General features: G+C 42.7%; 1 protein-coding gene across 1 annotated transcript; it reads left to right on the top strand.

Annotated features, from left to right (window-relative positions):
• Nucleotides 1-243: 243 nt before the first annotated feature.
• col28a1a (collagen, type XXVIII, alpha 1a) lies at nucleotides 244-23,585 on the top strand. The gene is made up of 34 exons (XM_085791158.1): nucleotides 244-394; nucleotides 1,408-1,973; nucleotides 3,427-3,447; nucleotides 3,595-3,654; nucleotides 5,483-5,536; nucleotides 5,634-5,678; nucleotides 5,827-5,853; nucleotides 6,053-6,097; nucleotides 6,229-6,273; nucleotides 8,828-8,881; nucleotides 8,984-9,052; nucleotides 9,184-9,252; nucleotides 10,384-10,452; nucleotides 11,521-11,589; nucleotides 11,692-11,760; nucleotides 11,841-11,909; nucleotides 12,075-12,143; nucleotides 12,257-12,328; nucleotides 12,572-12,640; nucleotides 13,028-13,099; nucleotides 13,458-13,526; nucleotides 13,821-13,889; nucleotides 14,434-14,502; nucleotides 14,610-14,678; nucleotides 14,795-14,863; nucleotides 16,249-16,317; nucleotides 16,653-16,721; nucleotides 16,810-16,890; nucleotides 17,632-17,667; nucleotides 17,764-17,800; nucleotides 18,874-19,428; nucleotides 20,745-20,895; nucleotides 21,849-22,126; nucleotides 22,843-23,585. The coding sequence occupies exons 1-34, from the start codon at nucleotides 265-267 to the stop codon at nucleotides 23,013-23,015; spliced, it is 3,537 nt and encodes a 1,178-aa protein (XP_085647284.1). The 5' UTR covers nucleotides 244-264; the 3' UTR covers nucleotides 23,016-23,585.
• Nucleotides 23,586-24,730: the final 1,145 nt, after the last annotated feature.

Below are 24,730 nucleotides of genomic sequence, written 5' to 3'. Positions count from 1 at the left end.
TAAGTGCGGTAGTAGGTGACAGTGATGACGTCAGACAGCAGTCAAGGTCGTAAAAGATTTGACCTCAGGTGTTACAGAGAGCAGACAGGTGAAGTATGTGACACTGTGTGAATGAAGAGTAAATGAGCATCGTCACAGGACACTGAGGAAACGCCACAGTGAGAAGCTGCTGCAGTCGTGATGCTGTGTGTCAGATGTCAAAGGACCGATGGTGTAACCCTCTCCTTATTCCCACAGGCTCAGCAGCTGGACCAGATAATTACCATGCGGTGGTTACGGTCGTGGCTGAAGGTTTTTATTGTTGTTTTAACCCTGTCGAGCTTGACCAGATGCCAAAGCAGACGGAGGAAAAAACAGAGGGATGACAACCAGATCATTGTTAATGAGGCTAAGAGTAAGTAAAACAAAAAATCACATAATTTACTAGTAAACTACAAACATGAACATATTCATTTTTATCAGGAAGAATTATGTTAATTAAGACAAAGTAATGCAGTTTTCAGAGCAGCTTCTCTTTCCCCCCACACATTAGCATATCCCATTACATTTGTTTTGTTTGTATTTGATGTTCTCATATTGTGTTGGAGCATTTCTCATCTGACTCTGACAACTCATGAAATCAGTTTCTACCTTCATCAGTTACAATAACAGACCTCTTTCTCACACTGAAACAGTCTCCACATCGCATAAATGAAAACACTTTAAATTGTCACACAAGTTAGCGTCACATTTCTGCATCACATGTAACATTTTCACTTTACATTTTCTTCAGTTGTGTTTTCCTTAAGTCGGTCAGGTTTATATTGAGACATCAAAGTCTTGAAGGTGGTGAAAAGGTTTAATTCACTGGTGACAGTGTTGAAATAATAATAATAATAATAATAATAATAATAATAATAATAATAATGCAAAAACTGTTCTCAGAGCTGCATTAAGTATTGAGAGAATTATTTTTCTGACATGTGAATTGCATTACAGTGAAAGGAAAAAAGAAACTGTTGCATCATGGCCTTTAGCACAGTTTCAATTTTACTGTGCTTGATCATAAGTACTGTACACTGCCTACATCATGTGTCTCCGTTGCCCATTGAGGCCAATACTCACACATACTGTTACCAATAGATTTGTAATAAGCTTATCAGGTCCAACACTACTGGCAGGGCCAGTCTCTTGGTCTGGTGATTGTCCAGGAACAAAATTAACCCAATGGTAGTATTTGGTGCAATATCAGAGGTTTATTGGAAACATTACAATTCATATGACTTTAATTAACAATCCAGTAGAACTGGTAGTTTCTGCAAAATCTTGTCGACCAAAGTGTTGAATAGTTGGACGAACCAGCGCCAGTGAAGCTCCATTTGTGGTGGAACAATGTAGTAACACTTCCTGCTGTGGTTTGTTTCCTAGCCCTGATCTGCCCACTGGAGATTATGTTCATTGTGGACAGTTCGGAGAGAGCCAAAGCTCTGCTGTTCGAGCAACAGAAGGAGTTCATCCTGCGTTTCAGCTCCAGACTCATGCAGCTGCGCTCTGCCGGCTGGCGGCTGCGACTGCGCCTGGCCGCTCTGCAGTACAGCAGCACCGTCACAGTGGAGCACAACTTCAGGGACTGGCAGGATCTGGACGTGTTCCAGAGCCGGGTGGCCGCCATGACCTTCATCGGACATGGCACCTACTCTGCCTACGCCATCAGCAACGCCACCCAGGTGTTCAGCCGCGAGACGTCGTCCAGCAGCTTGAGGGTGGTGCTGCTGATGACCGACGGAACGGACCACCCTCGCAGCCCCAGTGCTGTGACAGCGGCTGCCGAGGCCAAGCAACACAACATCAGGGTGTTCACCATCAGCACCTCGGGCCTGACCAAGGATGGACCCATGGGTTCAAAGCTGCGATCCATTGCCAGCGCCCCACCACAGCAGCATGTACTCAGCCTCTCCGACAGCAAGCTGGAAGACAAACTCTTCAATGAACTGGTCAGTCGCATCTACAGTCTACAGTCGACTGTCTGATGTTAATGTGAACTATGAAGATACAGAAAACTGGTAGTATGGTGGTTAAAATGGAGGTTCATATGGCCAAAATCTCCAATGTAACCAAAACAAAACATAAAAAGAAGACATGAATGAATGATTAAAAAAAAAAGGATTTCGGTCAGGTCATTTAAAGCAGAAGTAAGCGGAATGTTTGTGTTAATATAAGTCTTAAATAGTTATATCTTCCGACGGCAATCACTTACATAGAGTGTTTGGTCTGAAACACGGGTCTGTCAGTCACTCTGCTCTGCTGTAAGCCGAGGAGAAAACTTTCCTTGTATCCTACAACCTTTATCCAATGAGGAGAGAGAACGGCATAAAGGGGCAGTCCTCTCTGTGTGTGCAGCCATGGGATGCGCGTGAATGTGGTAACGTAGGGACGAGGGCGGGGACTGCTAACTCCATCTGCTGACAAGAAGTTAGCCAAAACGACCAGATCGCTTACTTCTGCTTTAAAAATACATAGTTTAACAGAAAGTATCAGTAGGGAATAGTATAACTATAGAAAGATAACCAAACCGAAAAGGCATAGTCTGAAGCTAGCGCTTATTTTCGCCTACCCTTGTGTATGTTATTTGAAGTAGAAAATACCTTAACACATTTGTATAGCACTGAGTTTTAAAGTGTTTGGGGAAACTGGGAGACTGACACCACTCTCACACAATATCTGCTGCCTTAGAGCTAGTTAGCTTGGCTGTGTTAAACACAAACCTAATAAACCTATCCGCACCTACTGTATAAATGTCATGATATGTGTCACAGTAAATTATGTACTGTATCAGATTATTTCTTGGCTTTCACCAGCAAAAGCCTAGAGGAAGGGGTAAGGATAAAATGGCTTTTACAGTTTTATATACAAAGCTCTATCCATAGTCTGTAAATAAAGATGGATGTTAGCCTCAGTGACATCGCCAATGGGTGGTTTTCAAACTGCACTACTGTCACCATCTTGGCAGTGACTGACTGACTCCGCCCCCTTATCCAAAAAAATGTTCAAAGAGGAGCTGAGACTTCAGTTAATAGCAAGGATACACTCATCCACCATTCCCTCAAAGTGGCTGTGACTACATTATTCCTAACTTTAAGCCCTAATAAAGTGTAAATATGCTTGAGGCTTAGTCATAATGGTTTATACAGTGACTGACTAACTGACTGCTGAAGCTTGATACTTAATAGGAATACACAAAGGTGGGATCAGTCTTCTCATCTAACTCTCCATCAGAATGTGAAAATGGAGGATTATTTAATAGCCACAGTGTGTTTTAGTGACAGGCCTTTGGTGATGTTGTTTACTCCACAGGGTTAGTGAGTGGATATGAATGGACAGTGCAGTAGTGAGAGTCAAAACTGCATTGACATATTTACTGAGTTTATCTTTTTCTGCTTCTTTCAGAGCACAGTTGTGAAAACCGGGGTAAGTTACAGAATATTCATAAAAAACATCAACCATCAACCATCGTCTATTGGCTCATTATTCTTGTTTGTTTGTTTGTTTGTTTGTTTGTTTTGATAATGCACTCTGTTGACTTTGCATCCTGTCTTCCTTACGTTTTCGTTACAGTGCCCTCACCCAAAGACCTGTCTGTGTGAAAAGGGGGAACGCGGTCCCCCTGGATCTCCTGTGAGTAATCTACTGTTGATCTGAAGCATGTGTTACCCTCAATAACTCACTATGGACAATAGGCCACGTTAATTAACACTATGCATATCTTCCAAACTTAAACTAAGTTTTATTGCAGGTTCTATAAATAATCTCACAGTGGCTACAACAACCAGTGTAAAAAAAATGTGTTAAGTGATCTGACTGTAAAAGTGTAGAAGTCAAAACGATAAATATAATGGTCCAGTGGGATGAAACAGTAGTTGTAGATCTCCTTCCTGCCTCTCTCTGTTGTAAATGAGACCGATGGTGTCTAAACCGTACCGTCTTCACCACCTGCTGCAGTGCCAGTGAGCCTGAGCAGGGAGGTTACTGTACCACACAGTGATAGAGGAAGGTATAACAGGTATAACACCTGTGGACAGCAAGTGGGTTCAGGAAATAGGTGCATACATTTTAACACAAGACCTCCCCTTCCTCTGTTCGTTTTTGGATTGTCTGTTTGTCCCTTCCTTATGGACACAATGTATCAGCAACACCTTGACAAAATTTGGCAAAAAACATTAGATTTTGTTAGTCAAAAGTGAAAAGTCAAGGTCGGTGTGACCTCAATAACACCCTCTAGCTATTAATACCTGCTGTGTCATTTGAGAACTTCCCAGTGCGACTGTTTGAATGCCGTTGGGTTAGCAGTGTGTAGAGTAGGATAAGGAGCTCAGGTTACATCCCTCGGGGAACTGGTACTGGTATTGACGATGACGGGACAGGTGGACCTGAAGTCCCAGAGGTCTGAGTCTGCTGCCACAGTGATGGGATGGTCTTCTTCACATCTTCATTAGCTACTGGCATGAGTCCCGCTAAGGGATAGATCAGGCCTGACATGCTGAGCTCTGCTGAGGGACAGGGATAACAGTCGCAGTCTTACAGCAGACGGGGACAATCGCCAGAGAAAGGTAAAGATGTCTGTCAGCAGCACCACTGAGAGCTGGTATGTACAGTCCCTAAGGACCCAGCCTGGGATGTTGTCCGGGCCTGCAGCCTCGCACAGACTGACATCCCCACGTCTGCTGCGGTCACACTGAGGGGAACCTCACCTAATGACTGACACCGCTGTGAACTCCCGTAGCAAATGGTGCCATTCCAAATGGATGACATTTTATTATTTATTATTTGAGTGCCTCAGATCAACGGCTACTAACAGGAAACAGTTTGTTAATTCATGTTTAGACACAATCTTGTGATCTGATTGTGATTTGCTAAAAACTGCCATTAGAAACCTGATGAATCCTTAGTGTCTGTGTGTGTGTCCAGTAGTAACACTGCACACTATGTCTATTCCAGCTGCCTCACCAGCTGCTGTACCATCTGCTGGTTTCACACTGACCGTCACTTCCTTGACCACTCACAGCATTCACACTGGTAAACCTCACACAGTGGTGCACAGCCCTGGGGTTGGCAGCCTGTGCCCGCAGGTGTGTCTGGCCTGCACCCAAAGCACTTCAGTGAAAAGAAGTGTGAAAAAAGAAAAAAGAAGTTTCCCACAATGCAAGTGTAGCAGGTGTTGAGAGGGCCAGCTGAACGGGCTGTTTTCACTGACAGCACTGCTGAAGAGAGGCCCTTGGAAAAAAGCAAAGGTCAAGGATGGAAGATTAAGCGCGAGCAAACAGACAGGCTGCAGTGATCTGAGAATCTGCTACACTGAGGTGGTGGTTTATGTAGGACCAGGGTTACAGACAGGTCGCACCGAGAGTGCCCCATCCCACCTTTGCTTATACATACACAAAGCTCAAACTATAAAGGGACTCAAATATTCTCATTTTGCACAATCTCTCCTTTTATTGTCATCCAGGGGAAACCAGGGGACCTGGGGTCCGATGGACTCCCCGGACCAAAAGGATCCCGTGTGAGTCTCTATTGTCTCCATAATCCTGTTCTGGTAACCAAAAGAATCCACAAAGTTTTGTTTGATGTACTGTTTTGTCTGGGTCTGATCACTGTAGGGGGAACCTGGTATTAACGGACGTCCAGGAATTGGGGGCATTGAGGTAATCAAATGTTTTTCTCAACCTCGCAGGGACACAGGGTTTTCGGTTGTGTAGCATTGTAAGATACTCATACATAATGACTGGAGGCAGGGGAAACTAAACTATGTAAATTTTGGAAACATTTGAATGAACTTTTTCCTGTTTATAGGGTCAACCTGGGAGCAAAGGGGAAAAGGTATGTATTGTTAACAATGTCCTGTTTTTCTAATTTTGCATCATTGCTCAGCACTGTGTGGAGATAGCAAAATATTAAGCAAATTCACATGTTAGTGTGTTTCAGATGAATGCATAACTTGAATGTCAGACAGTTTGATTTGGTTTAGTGCCCAGCCAGATCAAGCTTCACCAGTTTCCTAATGGACTGTGTTTTCTAGGGGGAACTGGGAGAATGTGGTGCCCCTGGTAAAAAAGGAGAAAAAGTAGGTTTTCATTTCATTATATTCTGCTTTTTAAGATATTTTTCTCATATATAATTACATAACATACACATATTATGCTATGATGACTGTTGTAAATGCAGTAATAGTGTAAAAAGGTTTTTTTTCCATAGGGAGAAGATGGACCTCCTGGCCCCAGAGGCTCGAGAGGAGAACAGGTAAAATGTTTTCCCCTTTTCCAATAGTAGCATATATCAACATAATAAAAATAAAAATTATAATTTTATGAATAGGGCTCTTTTCAAGCAAAGGCACATAATGCTTTCCAGAGGTGAAGGGAATAAAAATAATGCATTTGAAAGCAATTTCAAGAGACACATAATGGAGAAAAAGTGCATATGAATACGAATGTACGTTAAAGAAAGCAGCAGCCAATTCCATGAAAATAGTTTTTAAGACGGGATTTCAAAGCCAGAACTTGGTACTTCAGAGCTGAGAAGCAATGGCCACAAAGGCTCAGTCACACCTTTAGTTTTAACCCGGACTCTTAGACCCGGACCAGCAGACCTGAGAGCCCTGTTTCGATGCTAAAGTTAGAGGAGCTTGGTTATGTACACTTTAAAACTGATTATAAAAGTGACGGGAGGATAACGCATCGAAGCCGAGGCAGTTCAGTTTTGGTTAGTACTTAGCTGCTGAGATTTCTCCAACAGGTAAACAAGGCATTACAATAATAAAGATGGGGGGGGGGGTATAAGAGCTAACAGACTTTCTCTGCTTTGCTAAAAGACAGAGCTAATTTAATTTTACTTGCTTTTTGGACTACAACAGTCTTTGTATGTTACTCTAAACTGAGGTCACAGTCCATATATTTCTTGTAGATGGCTTTATATTGCGAGTATTTTATTTTTGGAGGATTAAATACAGACAGATGATGTGTGAGATTGTGTGTAAACTAACATCAGAGCAGCCCCTATTTTTTTTTTTTTTTTTTTTTTACAGTAAACAATAGATAAATGTTTATCATTCGTATCAGCCTTACTGTCAATATATCAACCTTTCGCATAGAGAAAACTCAGATGCAATTCAGTGAAGATGTAGTTAGTTTAGCTTAGCATGAATAGCCTACTGGAAGCAGGGGGCAGCAGCTAGCCTGACTCTGGTCACAGTTAAACACACACACACACACACTGCTCCAGTGAGAGCCACACACTCAGAGTCCATCTCCTGCTCTGCACTTGTGGAATGTGATTCATGGATTAGGTCTTATCCCGCTCCTAATGTTGCCTTTCTAAAGCAGGGAATTCAAGCTTGCAATGTTTAGTTGTAGTCTTTTAGCAGATGTTGTCCCAGTGGATTAGGATTTGGGCACATGTTATCCATTCCCTCTCTCCTTAAATGCTTGTTGCCCACTTCAGTGTCAGTAGAATAGCGGCAGTCATCGTCTGAATGTCATCAGGTTTTTCCATCCATCTGATCTCTCTCCAGTTCCCATGAAACTACACTAACTACACTGTCAAAGGTTTATTCACTCGCACTTTTTTTCAATATATCAAAACATTCGCCGTCAAAATATCAGGATCCACCAAACGTCAACTGTCCGAGCAGGTTGAACCTGCTTTGGTTGAAGGATCAGTTCAACTCAAAGAGACAGAGAAGTTAGAGAACTCCTCGTGTTTTCTATTACTGTTTAGATTTATTCACATATTGTATTGAAACTGCAGTGGCCAAGACACCTCAACACACTGCAACTTGAGAAAACAAAGACAAATGCAAAAAAAAAGTCAGTCCACAGTAGATTAATCAAAGTGTTTCCAGGGCGCATGGACCATGAACCCCATCAAGCTCCATCAAGTCCAACCTGTGGGCCATCCAATAAATAGATGATAAATAATAGGGGATGAATAAAGCATCTATCTATCTACCTGCTCTTCATATGTTCTTGTGAATCAGATGATGTCAGGTATGATGAGCCACTCTCCTCCTCCAGCAGAGGGCCCTCACAGTTTACCGGTTGAGTGACGGACAACTTATCCCAACGTTGAACCTGTCAAATATGTCCGGCATGTATGATTCATAAATTAAAATGAAAACATGCTCAGCCTTGTCTCGGGGTGATTTGAATAAATGGAGGATATCATATCATCTGTCTAGACTTATACACTGTGTCTTTATGGGGTCTTGATACGGTGATTTTCTTTTCTTCTTATGTACAAATCCTTTTTTTTGTCTTGTGAAGATCATTTTTACAGCATCGGTCATACTGCGTATACTGGTGAAGGTGCAGAGTTATTTTGAAACCTTCTGTTTTATCACAAATTCTGTCCATTTGTGGCAAGATCTCTTTTGCTGTGATAATATGCAGGAAGTTTACATCCATGCTTTAAAACTCGATATTGCTAAATTATTATTAATCATTATGTTTAATTTTTGGGTTTTATATATGAACTCTTTCTAACTGATTAATGAATCCCCAAAGAAAAGATGGACTCATCACACTCAGTTACATTTTGATTGTTTTGTTTATGTCACTACACAGTGGCTACAAAATGGATATTTAAATAAAAAAAATATATATATTTTCTCCATTTCACCTGGTGTATGACCATGGGCATTGGGTGGTGCAGTTGAAGAAACTGTCATTAACCACTAAGGAACCTGTCCTTTCACTTTAACTCTATATGAATCAAGCAATGCTTGATGTTAAGGATTTATCTTTATTTATTAATTCAAATGTGTTTAATTATTCCTCCTTGTTTTACTCTTATATAGGGAGCCATGGGAGCACATGGAGACCAGGGTCCCGAGGGGCCACCTGGGTCTAAAGTAAGAACCATGGGAGTTTAAGATACCTTTAGTGGTGCCACTAAGTTCATAGGTCACAACCATGGGCTTGTTTTTTAAGTACATGTTCCATTCGTTTTAAAGGGTGAGCGAGGACCAAGGGGTGCTTCTGGACCTCCTGGAGATAATGGCGTTGGGTTTCCTGGTCCCAAGGTAAATTTATGCTTGGTTTAATATTGAATTAAATAAAGAAATGTTTGTTTTCTTCTTGTCTCTTACGCGTCTGCAGGAAAGACTGTGGACTCTTCACTGTCTGTCGCTGATCTTTACATTTTATCTTTCAGGGGGACAAAGGGAACCACGGAAGACCAGGTCCACCTGGAGCAGTGGGTATGGGTGAACCAGGGTCAATGGTGCGTTCAAAAAACAAAAACAAAAACTGAAACTACAGGTTTTGATAGCTGAAATACTGAAACTGAAAAGCTGAAAACTTTAAACACACACCCTATTGAGACTAGAAAAGCATTACATAAATGCAACACCATTTACAGTTAATTAAATCTCTCTTGATACACAATATAGACGAATTCGGAGAACGTTTTGTGTATGCCGCCATCTTGCGGCGGCGCCATTGCTGCGGTGACATGTGTCAGTCATAGTAAACTGATTCTCTATGACAGCATCATAAATAGGCTGCATTTGTGATGTTTAGTGCCCCCCAGTAACTGATTAAGGTATCTTACATGAATACCAATATTCATTTAGTAATTAATCATTTGTTTGAGCGATTAGCAGGAAAGATTAGAGTAACAGGGAGATAAGAGACTGTATCATAAACGATATAACATACCGGTACGTTATGCGTGCTGACGTTAGCAAGCCAGCAGCGGGATATTTAATCATGTGGACAGGCTACATGAATAAGATTATAAAAACAACAACAACTTTTGCTTTGTTTTAGATATTCAAGAATATTTTATTGACCAGCTGGCCTCCGATGATCAGAAAAAACGTCAATTACAGGTCTCTGATTTATGGTCAAAATTACCTGAACTCCGGATGGGTCGGACATACTTTACACCGGCTTTTAGACGACCATGATCACATCATATTGAAGGGATCAGTGAGACATTCACAGACTGTCACCACGATGTGAAGGTAACGGTGAGAAGGGAGGGTAGCCAGGTTGTACAGGTCAGCTGTGACTGCGTTGCTGGCGGCTGCTGCTGCTGCTGCTGCTGCTGTTGACACGCTGTACGTAACGTTACGGTCTAAACACGGACACTCCTCCTGAAGTAAGGGGCTGTGTTTTGCTGATATTAGAGCAGTCGAGGACGGCACATGTCCTCCCATCCTTCCTGGACATGTTCGCAGAAGAGAAAGGGAAGAGAAAAGGTCCACTTGCATTCAAATGCCCGCTTCGCGCACAGAGCCAACAGCTGCCTGACTGTGAGTTGTCACCGCAGTAATGGCGGCCGTTCGATTTCCGGTGACGTCGCCGAATCAGTCTATAACATTCACTCTATCTGCATTGATTTCTAAAGGGACCACTAGGGCCACCAGGGATACAAGGATCTCCAGGGTTTCCAGGTGAGGGTCTTCCTGGACCCAAGGTAAGTTTCAGGATATACTTACCCTTTCACTACAGCCAGAGACGCTCATAAGTCTTTAATTTCAACACAAAGTCAAGCTTCAAGTCTCTTATGGTTGTAATAAATGTTCTGTCCCTTGCTGCTGCTGCTGCTGCCACAGTCTGTTCAACATTGCATCACCATTTATGATTTCATAGCACATACTGCATCATCATCACTCCTCTCTCTATAAAGTTATATACAGTACTGTATGATACCAATGGAGGCAATAGGGATGCTGCTGTTGGTGAATAATGAAATAGAGACTTCTGCCGGCCGACAAGTTCTTATTTCCTTGCAAGGAACGGTCAGTCCTCACCCAAGTGGTGATGGTAAAGGAAAGACCCAGAGCACCAAGTAACATCTACATTTATACTTTGGTATATCAAAGGGCCTTTTGGTCTAGTGGGGGCCCTAGCTTTCACACCTTACAGGAACTGATATTTCCCTAGGTTGGTTTCCCATTTGGGGTGTCCTGCAAGAGTTGACCCCCGGTTGGTTGCCATGGGAAATATAAAGAGGGTGAAACTAATATTACAACTCACAAATGGTTAATACACAAGAAGGCCTGATATCTTGGTGGAAAGGGCAGGGTGTGGGGACATCCCAAGTGGTTGAAGCACAACAGGATTGAAATTGCCATTACAATGGAGAGCAAATAAAAAATGTTGTGGACTTTGAGTTTGACAAACCCAACAGGACCCATTATAGTATATGGTCTGTGTCACACTTCAAACAGAACAACCAGCACATCGGCCTGTTGTTCTCTCTTGTCTATTAGTAGCTCTAGAGATCAGAGTTCAGACTAGACAGTGCAACGGTAAATACAACATCAGTCATCTCTCAATTTTAGTAGTTTTCCCGTCTACTAAAATTGTGTAGATCTGAGCTGATCACAGACTTTCTGATCAAGCACAAGCAAAATACAAGGACGTGTGACATTTTAACTCTAAATGAACCCATACTAGATTTGTGAGAAAATGAATTAATGCAACTTCTCAAGATCCTTCCATCCCGTCCTCTTGTCTTACCACAGTGTGTTTCTTTCAGGGTGACAGAGGGTATGAGGGACCTAAGGGCAACCGCGGCCCTCCAGGATTGGGGTACAAAGGTGATAAGGTATGGATATTGGTTAAAGGTGCTTGATTTACAGAAACACATACACGCTGCAAACATTTGATACTGTAAAGGATGACTGTCTTCCATATGTCTGACCCTCAGGGAAACACAGGCTCCCCCGGGCTTCCAGGTTTGGTCGGGTTTCCTGGGGCAGGGATCCAAGGAGAAAAGGTAAGGCCAATAAAAATGAAACAATCCTCCCCTCTATAGCCTTCATTCGTGTAACTGCATTAATAATTATCTCTGTTTAGGGGGACCAAGGGCCTGTGGGGCCTGCTGGTCCCAGGGGACCTCCTGGAGTGGGGATAGTTGGACCAAAGGTTAGGAGGATCATTGAAAAACTGATAGTGTGGTTATACTGTAAGAGTTAAATACAGGTTTTAGTGTTTCAGTGTTATTGCTGCTTTTAAAAAAATATATGGATGAAAATTCTTATCCATCAGAAATGACTTTCAGTCAGTGATTTGATTTGTGTTGTTTCCCAGGGTGACCAGGGTTTCCCTGGTGAACCTGGACTTCAGGGAGAGAGAGGTGTTGGTGAGCCAGGACCAAAGGCAAGAAAAACCAAACCCCTTTGCATTAAGTAGATACACACACATCTGGCATCAGAGTGAGCACAGGGAATGTTTTGAGTTTATGTGTTATGTATGTGGATGTGTTTTCCCAGGGAGAGCAGGGACCTGATGGTGCCGCAGGGATACCCGGTATTCCTGGTGAAGACGGAGCTGCTGGTCCTAAGGTAAGTTAGTGACTGAAGATCTGCTACTGTACATGGTTCAAGGCTGAGCACACACAGTTTTAGGCGTGCTCCACCTTTAACTCATCAAGTGTTTGACCACTTTTATTACATAACAGAGTCTGAGGGACTGACGGAGATGGGAGCAATCTCATAAACACCAGTTGATAATAAAACTGCTGAATAGAACCAATGGAGACTGGTGAGACTGCACAATGTGATGATGCTGTTCCATGTTTAATCTAGGGCGAGATGGGGTTGTCAGGTCCACGGGGCCAGGAGGGAGCTCCGGGGAAAGGTATTCCTGGAGAAAAGGTAATTTTAAGCCACTCATAGTCCAACTTCTGGCCATGTGTCTCCTGAATGATGTGGGTGCAGCATGTACACACTATTTGTTTTATCACTCACATGAGGGTTTTCTAGGCCTGCACGTAGTATAAAACACAGGCACATGTGTAAATAATTAATGATTTAAATGCTTAAGGTACATATTTACTTACCTGCATTGACAAGGACTTTATTGAATAAGTCACAGTCGACCAAGTGTTGGGTGCATTTAGTGGTATTTACCTTTCTAAGCTTTGTAAATCCGTCATACTGTTCTATCCTGTTACAGTACTGGAGGTGTGTGTGTGTGTGTGTGTGTGTGTGTGTGTGTGTGTGTGTGTGTGTGTGTGTGTGTCTGTGTCTGTGCTCTCACAGGGAGACAGAGGGGACCGTGGACCAAGGGGACTATCAGGCTCTCCAGGGCCAGTTGGCCCCGCTGGAGCTAAGGTCTGTGTCAGGTTCATACATCTGCTTGCTGCAGATGGGAAATGGGCCTCTTCAGTTACTCAGCTAAATTCAGATTGACATAGTTGGCACAGTCACAGATCGTATTCAGTGGATAAATGGTTAGTTTATTTAGTATCAGGGAGTTCAGAACTAGGGTGTTGTCTACATAATCCATAAAGTCCTGCAGGGTGATATGTATCTTTGATTTTGTGTGCACTACATGATGTACTCTTCCTCTGATGCTGAAAGAGAAAGCCATGTGAAGCCTTAATGCCAAATGCTGGTGAAACTGTGGAATCATAACAAGAGCGTTTATCTGCTCGTATCTCTACTTTGAATGTTTGACTCTTGTGTTCAGGGGGAACCCGGCAGCCTGGGATTGGTGGGCCTGCCTGGACCTGCTGGGCGTGGCTTACCAGGACCAAAGGTAAATGATGACACACTGTATGTGACCACCTCACACAACCCACTAACTATCCCTTTAATATTTGGTTAAGGGGTTAGTTAATATGAACATGTAATAAAACCGAGTCGTTCTCAGTAGCAACTAGAAAAGTCAGTGTGGACTGAGCCCTGATTTACAACATTGACTTTTTACCACTATTTGGTTATTGCACATTTCTTTAAATGTTCTGTGTTAACATAAATGAACTGCACTGCATACATTATGAGCCTTATTTATTTGGCCAGTGTGTCTGTTGGTGTCTTGTTCATATAACAGGGGGATCCTGGGCCTGTTGGACCACCGGGACCAGTAGGAGAACCTGGAGTAGGACTCTTTGGGCCAAAGGTAACACAAGCACGACATAATCATCATGTCCATATACTACACATCAGTATACTATGGAGCCTGCTTCAGCTGTGTAGCAGTGCTATGTATAACCAGAATAAAGAGTAAAAACTATTTAAAACATCTAATAAATACACAGTAAGTGAATGGAAAACACAAAATGGAAATGTTTTTCTCTCTGAAAGAGTCAGTTTCAAGCTACATACAGCCCTATTGCATATTTGCACAAGGCAGGAAGTCACCCAAAGCATTAACATTTCAAAAAAATAGTTTTTGTGTATGTTAATGGGCTGGTGGCACCAAAATGAAAAGTGGTTTTGTTACCATTTGAGCCATACTGGTCAAAATGTATAGATGCTTTTTTCATCATTATATGAGCCAAAGCAAATGAGAAAAACTACAGCAGGTGTAAGCACCTGTGCAGCAACACACAGTGGAGCAACAGCAGACTGTGACACTGTAGTTTTCCTTTCATTTATCACTGTCTGTATTTCTTTTCTTACTGTGTTCCTTCCTTCCTACTGTCTCTTTGCTGCCTTTTCAGGGTAACAAAGGAAATCATGGGCCTGTGGGACCACCAGGGATAAAGGGAGATAGTCTACCAGGACCACAGGTAACAGGAATCAGTCATCACACATAAATCGTACAGCTCTGCTTGTATTCAATGCATAAGAAAGAATAGATGACAATTGAATACCTTGTACGGTACTTAACCATCAGGGACTGCCGGGCTTACCAGGAGTGCCAGGAGAAACAGGGCCTGAAGGGAAAGGACTACCGGGACCTAAGGTGAGCCTCGGGGGTTAAAACATGAATTGATGGAGTTGGGATGCGTGAAGCTGCAAACAATGAACCAGCAGAAAGAATACGTAGTCTAAGTTTGTTGCGTTTATTTTGCGTGTTAGGGTGACAGAGGCATACCAGGGGTCCAGGGCCCATCGGGTCCTCCTGGAATCGGACTTTATGGACCAAGGGTGAGTGTACATACAGTATGAACTGGTGTCTGTTGTGTTGACCATAAACCTCTGCGTATCATAATGGCATGATAGTGTAGTTTAGTTTAAGTTTATTTCGGACATGTTAAAAGAAATAAAACATAATACAGAAATGGACAGACATAACAAATACAAACTTACAAACAGCGCCGCGGTCACCAGAGCTGATTCTGGGAACATTTACACCAGGCCCGCCGTGTCATGTCTCGGTTCCACGGAGCGTTTCAGTGACGGCCTGACGCTGCTTCATTATTGCTCCCTATTTGTCATGCAAACAAGGGGGGATGGGGCTGTCGGTGAAAAGAGAAGGCAACCATGCCACACTGTTACATGTTGTAGTTGGCACTACGTTGGGTATTCCAGTTTAAAAAATAAGAGCGTCAGTTATGCAGCAGGACCAGTGGTACAGCGTCCTACTAGCCGCCCCCGAGAAATGAAATGAATTGCATTTCCACGAGAGACTGGTTTACGAGGCTAGCGTCCTACAGCGTCCTTCCGCATACATTTTAGCCCGGTCGTTACCAGAGTTTTTTTGTTTTTTTTGTTTTAATGACTGGAGCATGAGCCAAGTTTTCCTCCTAGACCTAGCACAGTCTCATCGGTGCATTTCATTGTTATAAACTTCAACTTGAAAGCTCTCTGTCCTCAGACTGTCCACTACCCAGGCCATCACACAGGGAGAGCATGTGTGGCTTGTGTCATGAGTGTGTTACAGAGTTCGATATGAGTGTTCACATCAGTCTTATTTGTCAGTGCTTTGTTGTCATGATAGTTAATAATAGGTATGCTGAGAAAAAGGCTTGTAGCCTAGATCCTACAGGAAAGACCAGTTTATGTTTAATAAATCAAACATTGTTCAATAGCTTCAAGCGAGAGAGAGAGAGAGAGAGAGGGAGAGACGGTGCACCGTGTTTGTATCGGATACAATGCAAAGGCTTGCCTCAGTTGCCTGACACCTATAGGGAAAACAAAGGACTTGTATGTAAAAATCCGATGTTCAGCAGCAGGGAACAATATTCACAATGGATCTTTTTTTCATAACTTCCACAACTTTTTTCATATTTGTTTTCCCTCAACCAAAATTTTCGCGACCCCCCTGCAGTACCTTCGCGGACCCCCTAGGGGTCGCGGACCCCCTGTTGAAGACCTCTGGTCTATACAATAAATTACTTTATAAGTTATTTAACTGGATTTATTCTAATATATATTTATATACATAATAGATTTAAGATGGATAGCGAGTGTAAGAATCATGGACAGGTATTTGGGCTTTATCCTTGCGAGGGCCATACTTGAGTAAGCAACATGTCTGTTTTTTGATAAAATATTATATGGACAGTTGCCATAATGTCTTGTATCTCCAGGGCGCCCCAGGGCAGCCGGGCCCACCAGGCGTCCCAGGGCCTCCAGGAGACGGCATCCAGGGACCAAAGGTAGGCAAGAAATATTATGTTATTACAGCTCTGTCATGTTTAGTGAAGTGGGGAAAGGTACTTTTTTCTGATGACTCACTGATCCATTATTTGGGCTCTCAAAGTGCAAAGATGCCTAACCAAGCTGTGGTGTGTCTTGCACAATGAGAAAGATCTGTTTATGCTGATGGCACCCTCCAATTTTTCTATGGAGATGTGAGGGTCTCAGGGCAGAGGAGGATGTTGTTATGATGCCATGTAAAGCCCTTTGAGACAAACTGTTTGTAAAAACGGGTTATACAAATAAAATTGCCTTGCCTTGTCACTCTCACCAATTCACCAGTCTTTATTCTTAGGGAGAGCCCGGGTTTCAGGGGCCAGTGGGCCCTCGGGGAACACCAGGGGACGGGCTTCCAGGCGAGAAGGTACAAACAGTACAGCAACTGTATGTGGGTGACCTGCCATATATTAACTTTGTTGTACTAATGAGTGATTTCACACACACACACACAGGGTGACAGAGGCATTCCTGGAGACCGGGGAAGGAAAGGAGAAAGGGGAGACTATGGAGAACCTGGATCGACTGGACCAATGGTAAAGCAGCGCGTCTCATCTTCTTGGTTTATATGTACCAGTATAGGAATAAATGTTTCTGTAAACATAGGTAAACAGTGCAATAGCAGATACATGCCATGTATTCAATGCAGATGTGTAAACATAGGTAAACAGTGCAATAGCAGATACATGCCATGTAGTCAATGCAGATGTGCCCACAGCCCTTGCAATATGCAATATGGCATTAATATAGGCAGTGTAAAGTTAAAGGTTTACTGTAAATTACTAGTGTATTTATCATTCAATCACAGCCTAATGGTAATTGTCTTTACATTATGGGTTTGAAGATGTTTACATTTCTTCCTCTTCTTGTCTTGTGTTGATGCATACTGTAAGAAGGTATTCGTGGTATTACAGTAAGAACCAAAAACCAACTCTTTGTAGTTTTACATTTGTCTCACGCCTTTCTCTGGAGCTCTAGGTTGTTAAGCCAATCAGAGGAGAAGAGGCTCTGAGCCTCTCTTTTAATTGGCTGACTGTTTTCTCAGCGATTCAATAAAAACATAGCAGATTGCAGGTAAACATTAAGAGAAAACACCGTTGGATGGTGGTCCAGTAATACATGCACCATTAACTTTGGCTTTATATTGCTGTATACTGTACGTTTACCCATGAAACATCAGTTATGGTGTTATTTATTTAGATGCTTACAAGCGACACAGAAATAGTGGTTTTTGAATGCTTAGTATTTGAAACTTACCCCTTAATGTTCAATTACAGGGGAGATCTGGAGAAAAGGGTGAACCAGGACTGACAGTGAGTAAAGTGATTGACACAAATGACACTGTTGAGTTTTATATTATAACATAAAATGGCAACACCTAATCTCACATCTTTTTTTTCTGCACACAGAGAGAAGAGGTCATCAGAATAATTCGGGAAATCTGTGGTAAATCACATTTTTTTTGTAAAGTTTTGCCACAATAATTAGTCATCTAAGGTATTAAATGCAAATTAGGTGGAGAAAATATTACAGGCCTTGTCTTAGACCTATAAAACAAATATAAGACAAAAAAACATGTTGTATGGTTAAAGGGATAGTTCACCCTAGAATGATATTTCGCTCATTATCTACTCACCCTCATGTTGACTAAGGGCTGGGAGAAGTATCAGAGTCCTCCGTCCCTTCTCTGAGTTACAGGGGGTCTCGGCATAGCAGTGCATGTCCATATAACGGTTGCAAAGGGACACCGGAGCTCTTCGTAAAAAAACACACAAAAAAAAACATCCAAATACCTCCATGCTGCTCGTATGTAATGTCCGTCTTGTGCTGAAGCCCCAAATTGCGTAATTGTCCCGAAAAAAATTAAATAAGTCTATATTTTAAGCTTGTTTGTAGCGGAAGCTTCTCGAAGCTCCTCTTCCTGGTCCGTCCAAATCTCGCGTGATTTGCGCCGGCGTCAGCATGCGTCAGTGCGGTTACTGCGAATCACGCGAGATTTGGACGGACCAGGAAGAGGAGCTTTGAGAAGCTTCCGCTACAAACAAGCTTAAAATATAGACTTATTTAATTTTTTTCGGGACAATTACGCAATTTGGGGCTTCAGCACAAGACGGACATTACATACGAGCATCATGGAGGTATTTGGATGTTTTTTTGTGTGTGTTTTTTTACGAAGAGCTCTGGTGTCCCTTTGCAACCGTTATATGGACATGCACTGCTACGCCGAGACCCCCTGTAACTCAGAGAAGGGACGGAGGACTCTGAAACTTCTCCCAGCCCTTAGTCAACATGAGGGTGAGTAGATAATGAGCGAAATATCATTCTAGGGTGAACTATCCCTTTAAGTTAAAACCACCCGTTGGAGCCTTTATGGTCTGAAGGAGCCTGCAAGTAGCTGCCAAGTGCATCATCTATTAAACTACAAAGCATATTCTTCAGATCCAAGAGGAAAAGACCCAATCATGTTGCAGCACTTTTGTTCCAGTTGTAATCTGTGTGTCACACTTGTTGTTGTCCAGGCTGCGGTCTGAAGTGCAGAGAAACCCCCCTGGAGCTGGTGTTTGTGATCGACAGCTCTGAGAGTGTGGGGCCCGAAAACTTTGAGATAGTGAAGGACTTTGTGAACGCTCTCATCGACCGGGTCTCCGTGAGCCGAGAGGCTAGCCACGTGGGAGTGGTGCTCTACAGCCACGTGGACATGGTGGTGGTCAGTCTGCAGCAGCAGTCCAGCCAGGACGACATCAAGGCCGCCGTTAGGAGGATGCCTTACCTCGGGGAGGGCACCTTCACCGGCAGCGCCATCCACAGGGCGAACCTGCTGTTCAAGGCCTCGCGGCCCGGGGTGAGGAAGGTGGCGGTGGTTTTGACGGATGGGCAGGCCGACCCCCGCGACGTCATGCAGTTTGAAGAAACGGCCACACAGGCCCACGCGGAGGGGATCGAGATGTTCGTCATCGGGGTGGTGAACAGGACCGACCCGCTGTTCGAACAGTTCCAGGCTGAGATGAACATTGTCGCCTCTGACCCCGATGAAGAGCACGTCTACCTCATAGATGACTTCAGGACTCTTCCCAGTAAGAAAACACCATCGTCACCATCATCATCATTATTAGCAGCACTGGCCCTTTATCCAAAAACTGATCAATATTGTACCAATTGTCTATAACAAGCTCTGACTGGAATTAATTAAGTTCGAGCTTTGTCAGAGGTTACTATCTGTTTGACATTAAAGGGATAGTTCAACATTTTGGCAAATTGGCCCATTGCCATAATCCCTATAGTCTTAGCAGTAGGTTCGTTATCTTTAATTGTCGGTGCAAGCTATTTCTAGAACGATGGAGCAGAGCCGCGAGCTGTTCAGAGCTACGCTACGGAGGCTAATGGGATTTCTTGGTTTCCCTCATCAAACTCTTCAAATACACAATCCAACAACTCCAAAACGCTCTCGTGGACAAGTTGTGACCTGCACATTCACCACGCTATGAGATAATAACAGAACGTCACGAGACTGAGTTGTTTTCTAGGTAAATGCAGAGACTGCTTGCTGAAAAACTGTCCCAGACGGGAACGTGCATCAGTGGTTTTGCATGAATTTACCTCTAAAACAACTCTTTCTTGGTTTCCCTCATCAAACTCATCAAATAGCCTACACAAAAACACAAAACTCCAAAACGCTAACATTCACCACGCTATGAGATAATAATAGAACGTTACGAAACGGAGCCGTTTTCGAGGTAAATACAGGGTAAATACAGAGTCTGCTTGCTGAAAAACTGTCCCTGAACGCAACGCGCATCAGCGGTTTTGCATGAAAACAACTCTGTCTGGTAACGTTCTGTTATTATCTCATAGCGTGGTGAATGTGCAGGTCACAACTTGTCCACGAGAGCGTTGGATTGTGTATTTGATGAGTTTGATGAGGGAAACCAAGAAATCCCAATAGCCTCCAAGCCTCCGTGTAGTTCTGAGCAGCTCGCAGCTCTGCTCTGCCCTTCTAAAAATAGCTTGCAGCGACAATCAAAGGTAACGAATTTACTGCTATGACTATAGGGATTATGGCAATGGGCCAATTTGCCAAAATGTTGAACTATCCCTTTAATGAAGCTAAACCTTTGAGATAGCTCAGTCAACAGGCCACTGCTGCACTGATATGTTCATTCCTCTCGCTGCAACGTACTTTATATCGTAGTATCAGGTTTATAAGCTGTATGTAAGTTTCTGGCAAGTGAAAACCATTTGTTTCTCATTAAGATGACAACACGCTTCACACAGGCGCCGCAACTTTATTGTTAAAGTTAAATTGTGTCATATTATAGCTGTGTTGTGTGCGTTAGCACGTTAGCATTGTGGGACTACAGACAGTCGATGTGACGTCTTTGTTTTGCTGCAGCCCTGGAAGGCCAAATCCTGAGTCGGATTTGTGAGCAGGATGACATGATGACCTTTCAACCAGAGTTTGGACCTGTGGAAATCCACCCAGTGGTTCCTGAGGACACGGAGTTCCCAGAGGAGGAGGAGGAGGAGGAGGAGGAGGAAGAAGAGGAGGAGGAAGAGGAGGAGGATGAGGACATAGAGGTAACATTGCTTTTGCCTCACTGATCTAATATACAGTATAACCAGTATAACCAGTATCAAGTCCAGGTGCATCTTCTTCCACTGAAATCACATAGACACAATGAGGGAGTTGTTTTATCAGAAAGAAAAAAAAAAACGGATTTATGTGAATTAGCTGCTGCTTGAATTCTCCACTGGTTAGAAATAATTTAGCATGCCTGTGACATAACAATTAGACCAGTGGTTGTCAACCTTTCACATCTCATTGCTCAATTGAAAACTATGGCACATAGCCAACCCTGAAACAATACAGAGGACAAATTGTGCCAGTGATTAAGACAAGGCAAGGTATCTTTATTCATACAGCGCATTCCACACTAAGGGAACTCAATGTGCTTTACATAAAGACCAAACATTTAAAAAGAACAGCATAAAAACAAACAATTAAAAAAATATATATATAAACATTAACAAAGGCATAGAGTTAAAAGTAAGAGGAAAGAATAATTAAAAAAGTAGCAGAAAAGACAATAAAGTTTAAAAATCTTAGAGAGCTCAGCCATAAGCACATGAAAAAGATAAATATTTTTAACCTGGATTTAAAAGTGTCGAGCCGCTGATCTTGCAAGGTTGGTTTTTGACCAAGAGACGCTAATTGGAAGGAAAAGAGCCTCCATTCTCCTGGTAACAAGTCATTTAACCATCACAATGATGCTGAAGCTGTTTAATTAAGGTGCAAATCTTGCATAGTTCCTCTTTAAAATATAGAGTAAAATAAAGTAGGAGAAGGCCAGTTTTTCTTTGTTTGGAGATGAAAATTACACCCCTTCACCAATATTGATTTGATTTGTCAAAAGAAATTGTCTCCAAATCTAGAAAGATTTTGAAGATACTATAATGTGTCTGACTTGAGCTCATCATCTACTCCCCAGGATGAACTGACAGTGCGGACAGCGGCAACCCCGACCCTGCAGTCCCCGGAGTCGGGGTGGCCCGAGGAGGAGGAGAACTTGGTTGATGATAAACTCTTCGTGGAGCCCTGGAACAGCCTTCCAGACCTTGCGCTGGCCTCTCCTGGTGGCAGAGGGAAGCAGGGCCCAGGGCTGACGTCACTAGTGGGCCCTGATCCTCCAACTGACTGGCTGCAAGAGGCAAGGAGCACACAGGCTCCCGTCAGCCCTCCTCCCCCTCCACCCCTGACGGAGGCATCTGTGTCAGGTAACAGATCATACCATCAGTTTAATCTTTCTCGGAAGTGTTTGAACTTCCTGTTCTGCAAACACATGACCTGAAACTGATGGTGTTGCAACACATCATGAGTGTGCTTATCTCATTTCATATTTGCTTCAGATAGGATATCTTGCCACCTCCTTTCCTTGCAGGATTTTCTTTCGTCAGGCAGGACAATGAACAGCACACAGATAGTTAAAAAACAAACATACTCTTTAAACAGAAGGTTTAATTCAATTCAGTTCAGATCCTTTTATTTGATAAAGAGGGACAATGTACATTGATAAACATTTTAAAGATAAAATGTAAACGTACTCAATCCTAGCCAAAATGCTCATTTCCATTGACAGTCCCCCTATACTGAAATAGAAACAAGCAGGTTAAAGAAAACACAAGTATAAGTACAGTATGTAAAAACATGGGGCAGGTAACTTTCTTTTTAAAAAGAAAAAACAAAGAAAGTAATACAATCATAATACATAGGTAAGACAAAAACTGTACAACACAATACAATTGTGGTTCACAGTAGGCACAGGTGTATAATATAATGTATAAAATCAACATCTGGGGTAGTATTCCTAACTTTCTTGAGTCTGATAAAGCTATAATCGGCTGAACTTTACAACCTGTAGTGTGAAGGGACTGTGGGACCTAAGAAACACAGGTGACACAGTTCACTTATTGCACATTTCTTGTCCTTTCAGATGAAGGCTGCGGTCAGCCTCTGGACCCGGGTCCGTGCCGGCAGTATGTGGTCAAGTGGTACTACGACCCCGAGGCCAACGCCTGTGCCCAGTTCTGGTACGGAGGCTGTCAGGGCAATTCAAACAACTTTGCATCTGAGGCCAGCTGCAGGAATTCCTGCGTCTACACGTAGAAGACTGTTTGGCGAAAGGGTGTGTGCAAAGTTAACATACGCCTTCTGCGTCACTGGGGAACAGAACGGACTGATGACGCAGGCCTGACTGTTTGACCAGCATTCAGGCTAGCACTTGCTGCTGCTGTGGACTGTTGCAGGTGACACAGGTGACGGAGAACTGATGTGGACCTCCTCCTCGTCCTTCTGGCTACATTCACACTGCAGGTGCTCCTTTTCAATTCTGAACTGCTGCACACAACTATAGCTGTTTAACACCACTTACATCTACCATCTACCCAGGATCCACAGATGTGGAGTCTGAACATCCACATCTGCCCAGGATATAAAACAACCATTGCATTATACTTTCCCATTGTTGTTTAGCTCTTAAATAACCAGAGGCCCATTTTACAAAGCAAGAGGAACTCACACTGTGTCTTGACGCAGAGGCAGCAGCACATCAGCAGCTCCAGTACTATTTTTATGTGTCTACACCAGAGATGTTCAGTCCACAGTACTGGAAGCATTTACAGGCAAAACACAACCCCTATAATTACAGGTGGTTTGCATAGGAAAATAGACTGGATCCCTTGGGACTCAACAGTGCGACTGGGCCTGTGCAGACAGTGACTAGAAAAAGCTGTCTGTGTAGACACAGCGACATTGTGTCACTGATTATTAATATTATTATTATAACTACGAGCCATTATAGACTTTATCAGGCCCAGTAGTATAGTACTAAACATGATTACAATGTGATAAAGCAACTTGAATAGACCAGCTGTAGGAAAAGTAGGAATATCCCAATATTAGTAGGGGAAAAATTAAATTAAACCTTTTCGACTGAGCTAATTATCAAAGGATCATCCATGAATTTATTGTTTATTTCTCTTTTTTCCCTTTCTAGTTACATTTTGCCTTTCACTTTCTTGTTGTCCCATAAGTCAAAGAAATTGATGCCTGATCTATCTGACTAAACATCTGATTTAACTTAGAGCTAATTAACAGTGTGCACAATTAATATACAGCAATAATCGCCGTTTATTAGTCTGTGAGTGTGGGGAACTATCCACGATTAGTTATCAGTCTGTTCAGTTTGGAATAATATCTGTTTTGTCCACCATTGGACTGTTGGCATCCTGATCAAATAACCTGCTTTGTAGCACATGTTACCATGGTGATTTAACCCGCTTCAACGTGATAATTTACACATTTCATATTCAGACTCCTTCACTCTTTGTTGCAGCCTCATAGAAAATAAATAAAAAGCTGTTGTTTTTTTTGTCATCAATCCAAATTTATACAAATCTCATAAGAAAAGTGGTCTTCATCATTCTGACATGACGTCTAAAACAACGAGGACGCTCCGCTCCACACTTTTATAGATACAAAAACACAGATATTAATGATAGTTCGACAAAGTGAGTCATGACTGTTATTCACTCCCTCCCTTTGCAAAGATATTTTCATTACTGACAAGTTTTTCAACCAATTTCACTCGTTTTGTTTATGCACTGAGGACAGGGAGGCCACAGTACAACAACACGAGGCAGAATACAATGAGATGGAACGTCAGTACAATGGATGAACAATTATGCAAACTCAACATCTCCATCAATACAGTATTCCATGCAGCTTGTTGCAGAACTCGTGTGTTGTATGGATAACAATAAATACAGGTAATCTACTATATCAACCAATAACAAACAGGTACCATTTCTGAATCTGGTCAG

The sequence above is a fragment of the Trachurus japonicus genome, chromosome 11 (genome assembly GCF_045865225.1).
Source record: "Trachurus japonicus isolate A0001 chromosome 11, Traja_1.0".
Classification (NCBI taxonomy): Eukaryota; Metazoa; Chordata; class Actinopteri; order Carangiformes; family Carangidae; genus Trachurus; species Trachurus japonicus.
Note: the sequence above shows the minus strand (reverse complement) of the source record. Positions and strands in the feature narration are given on the sequence as shown.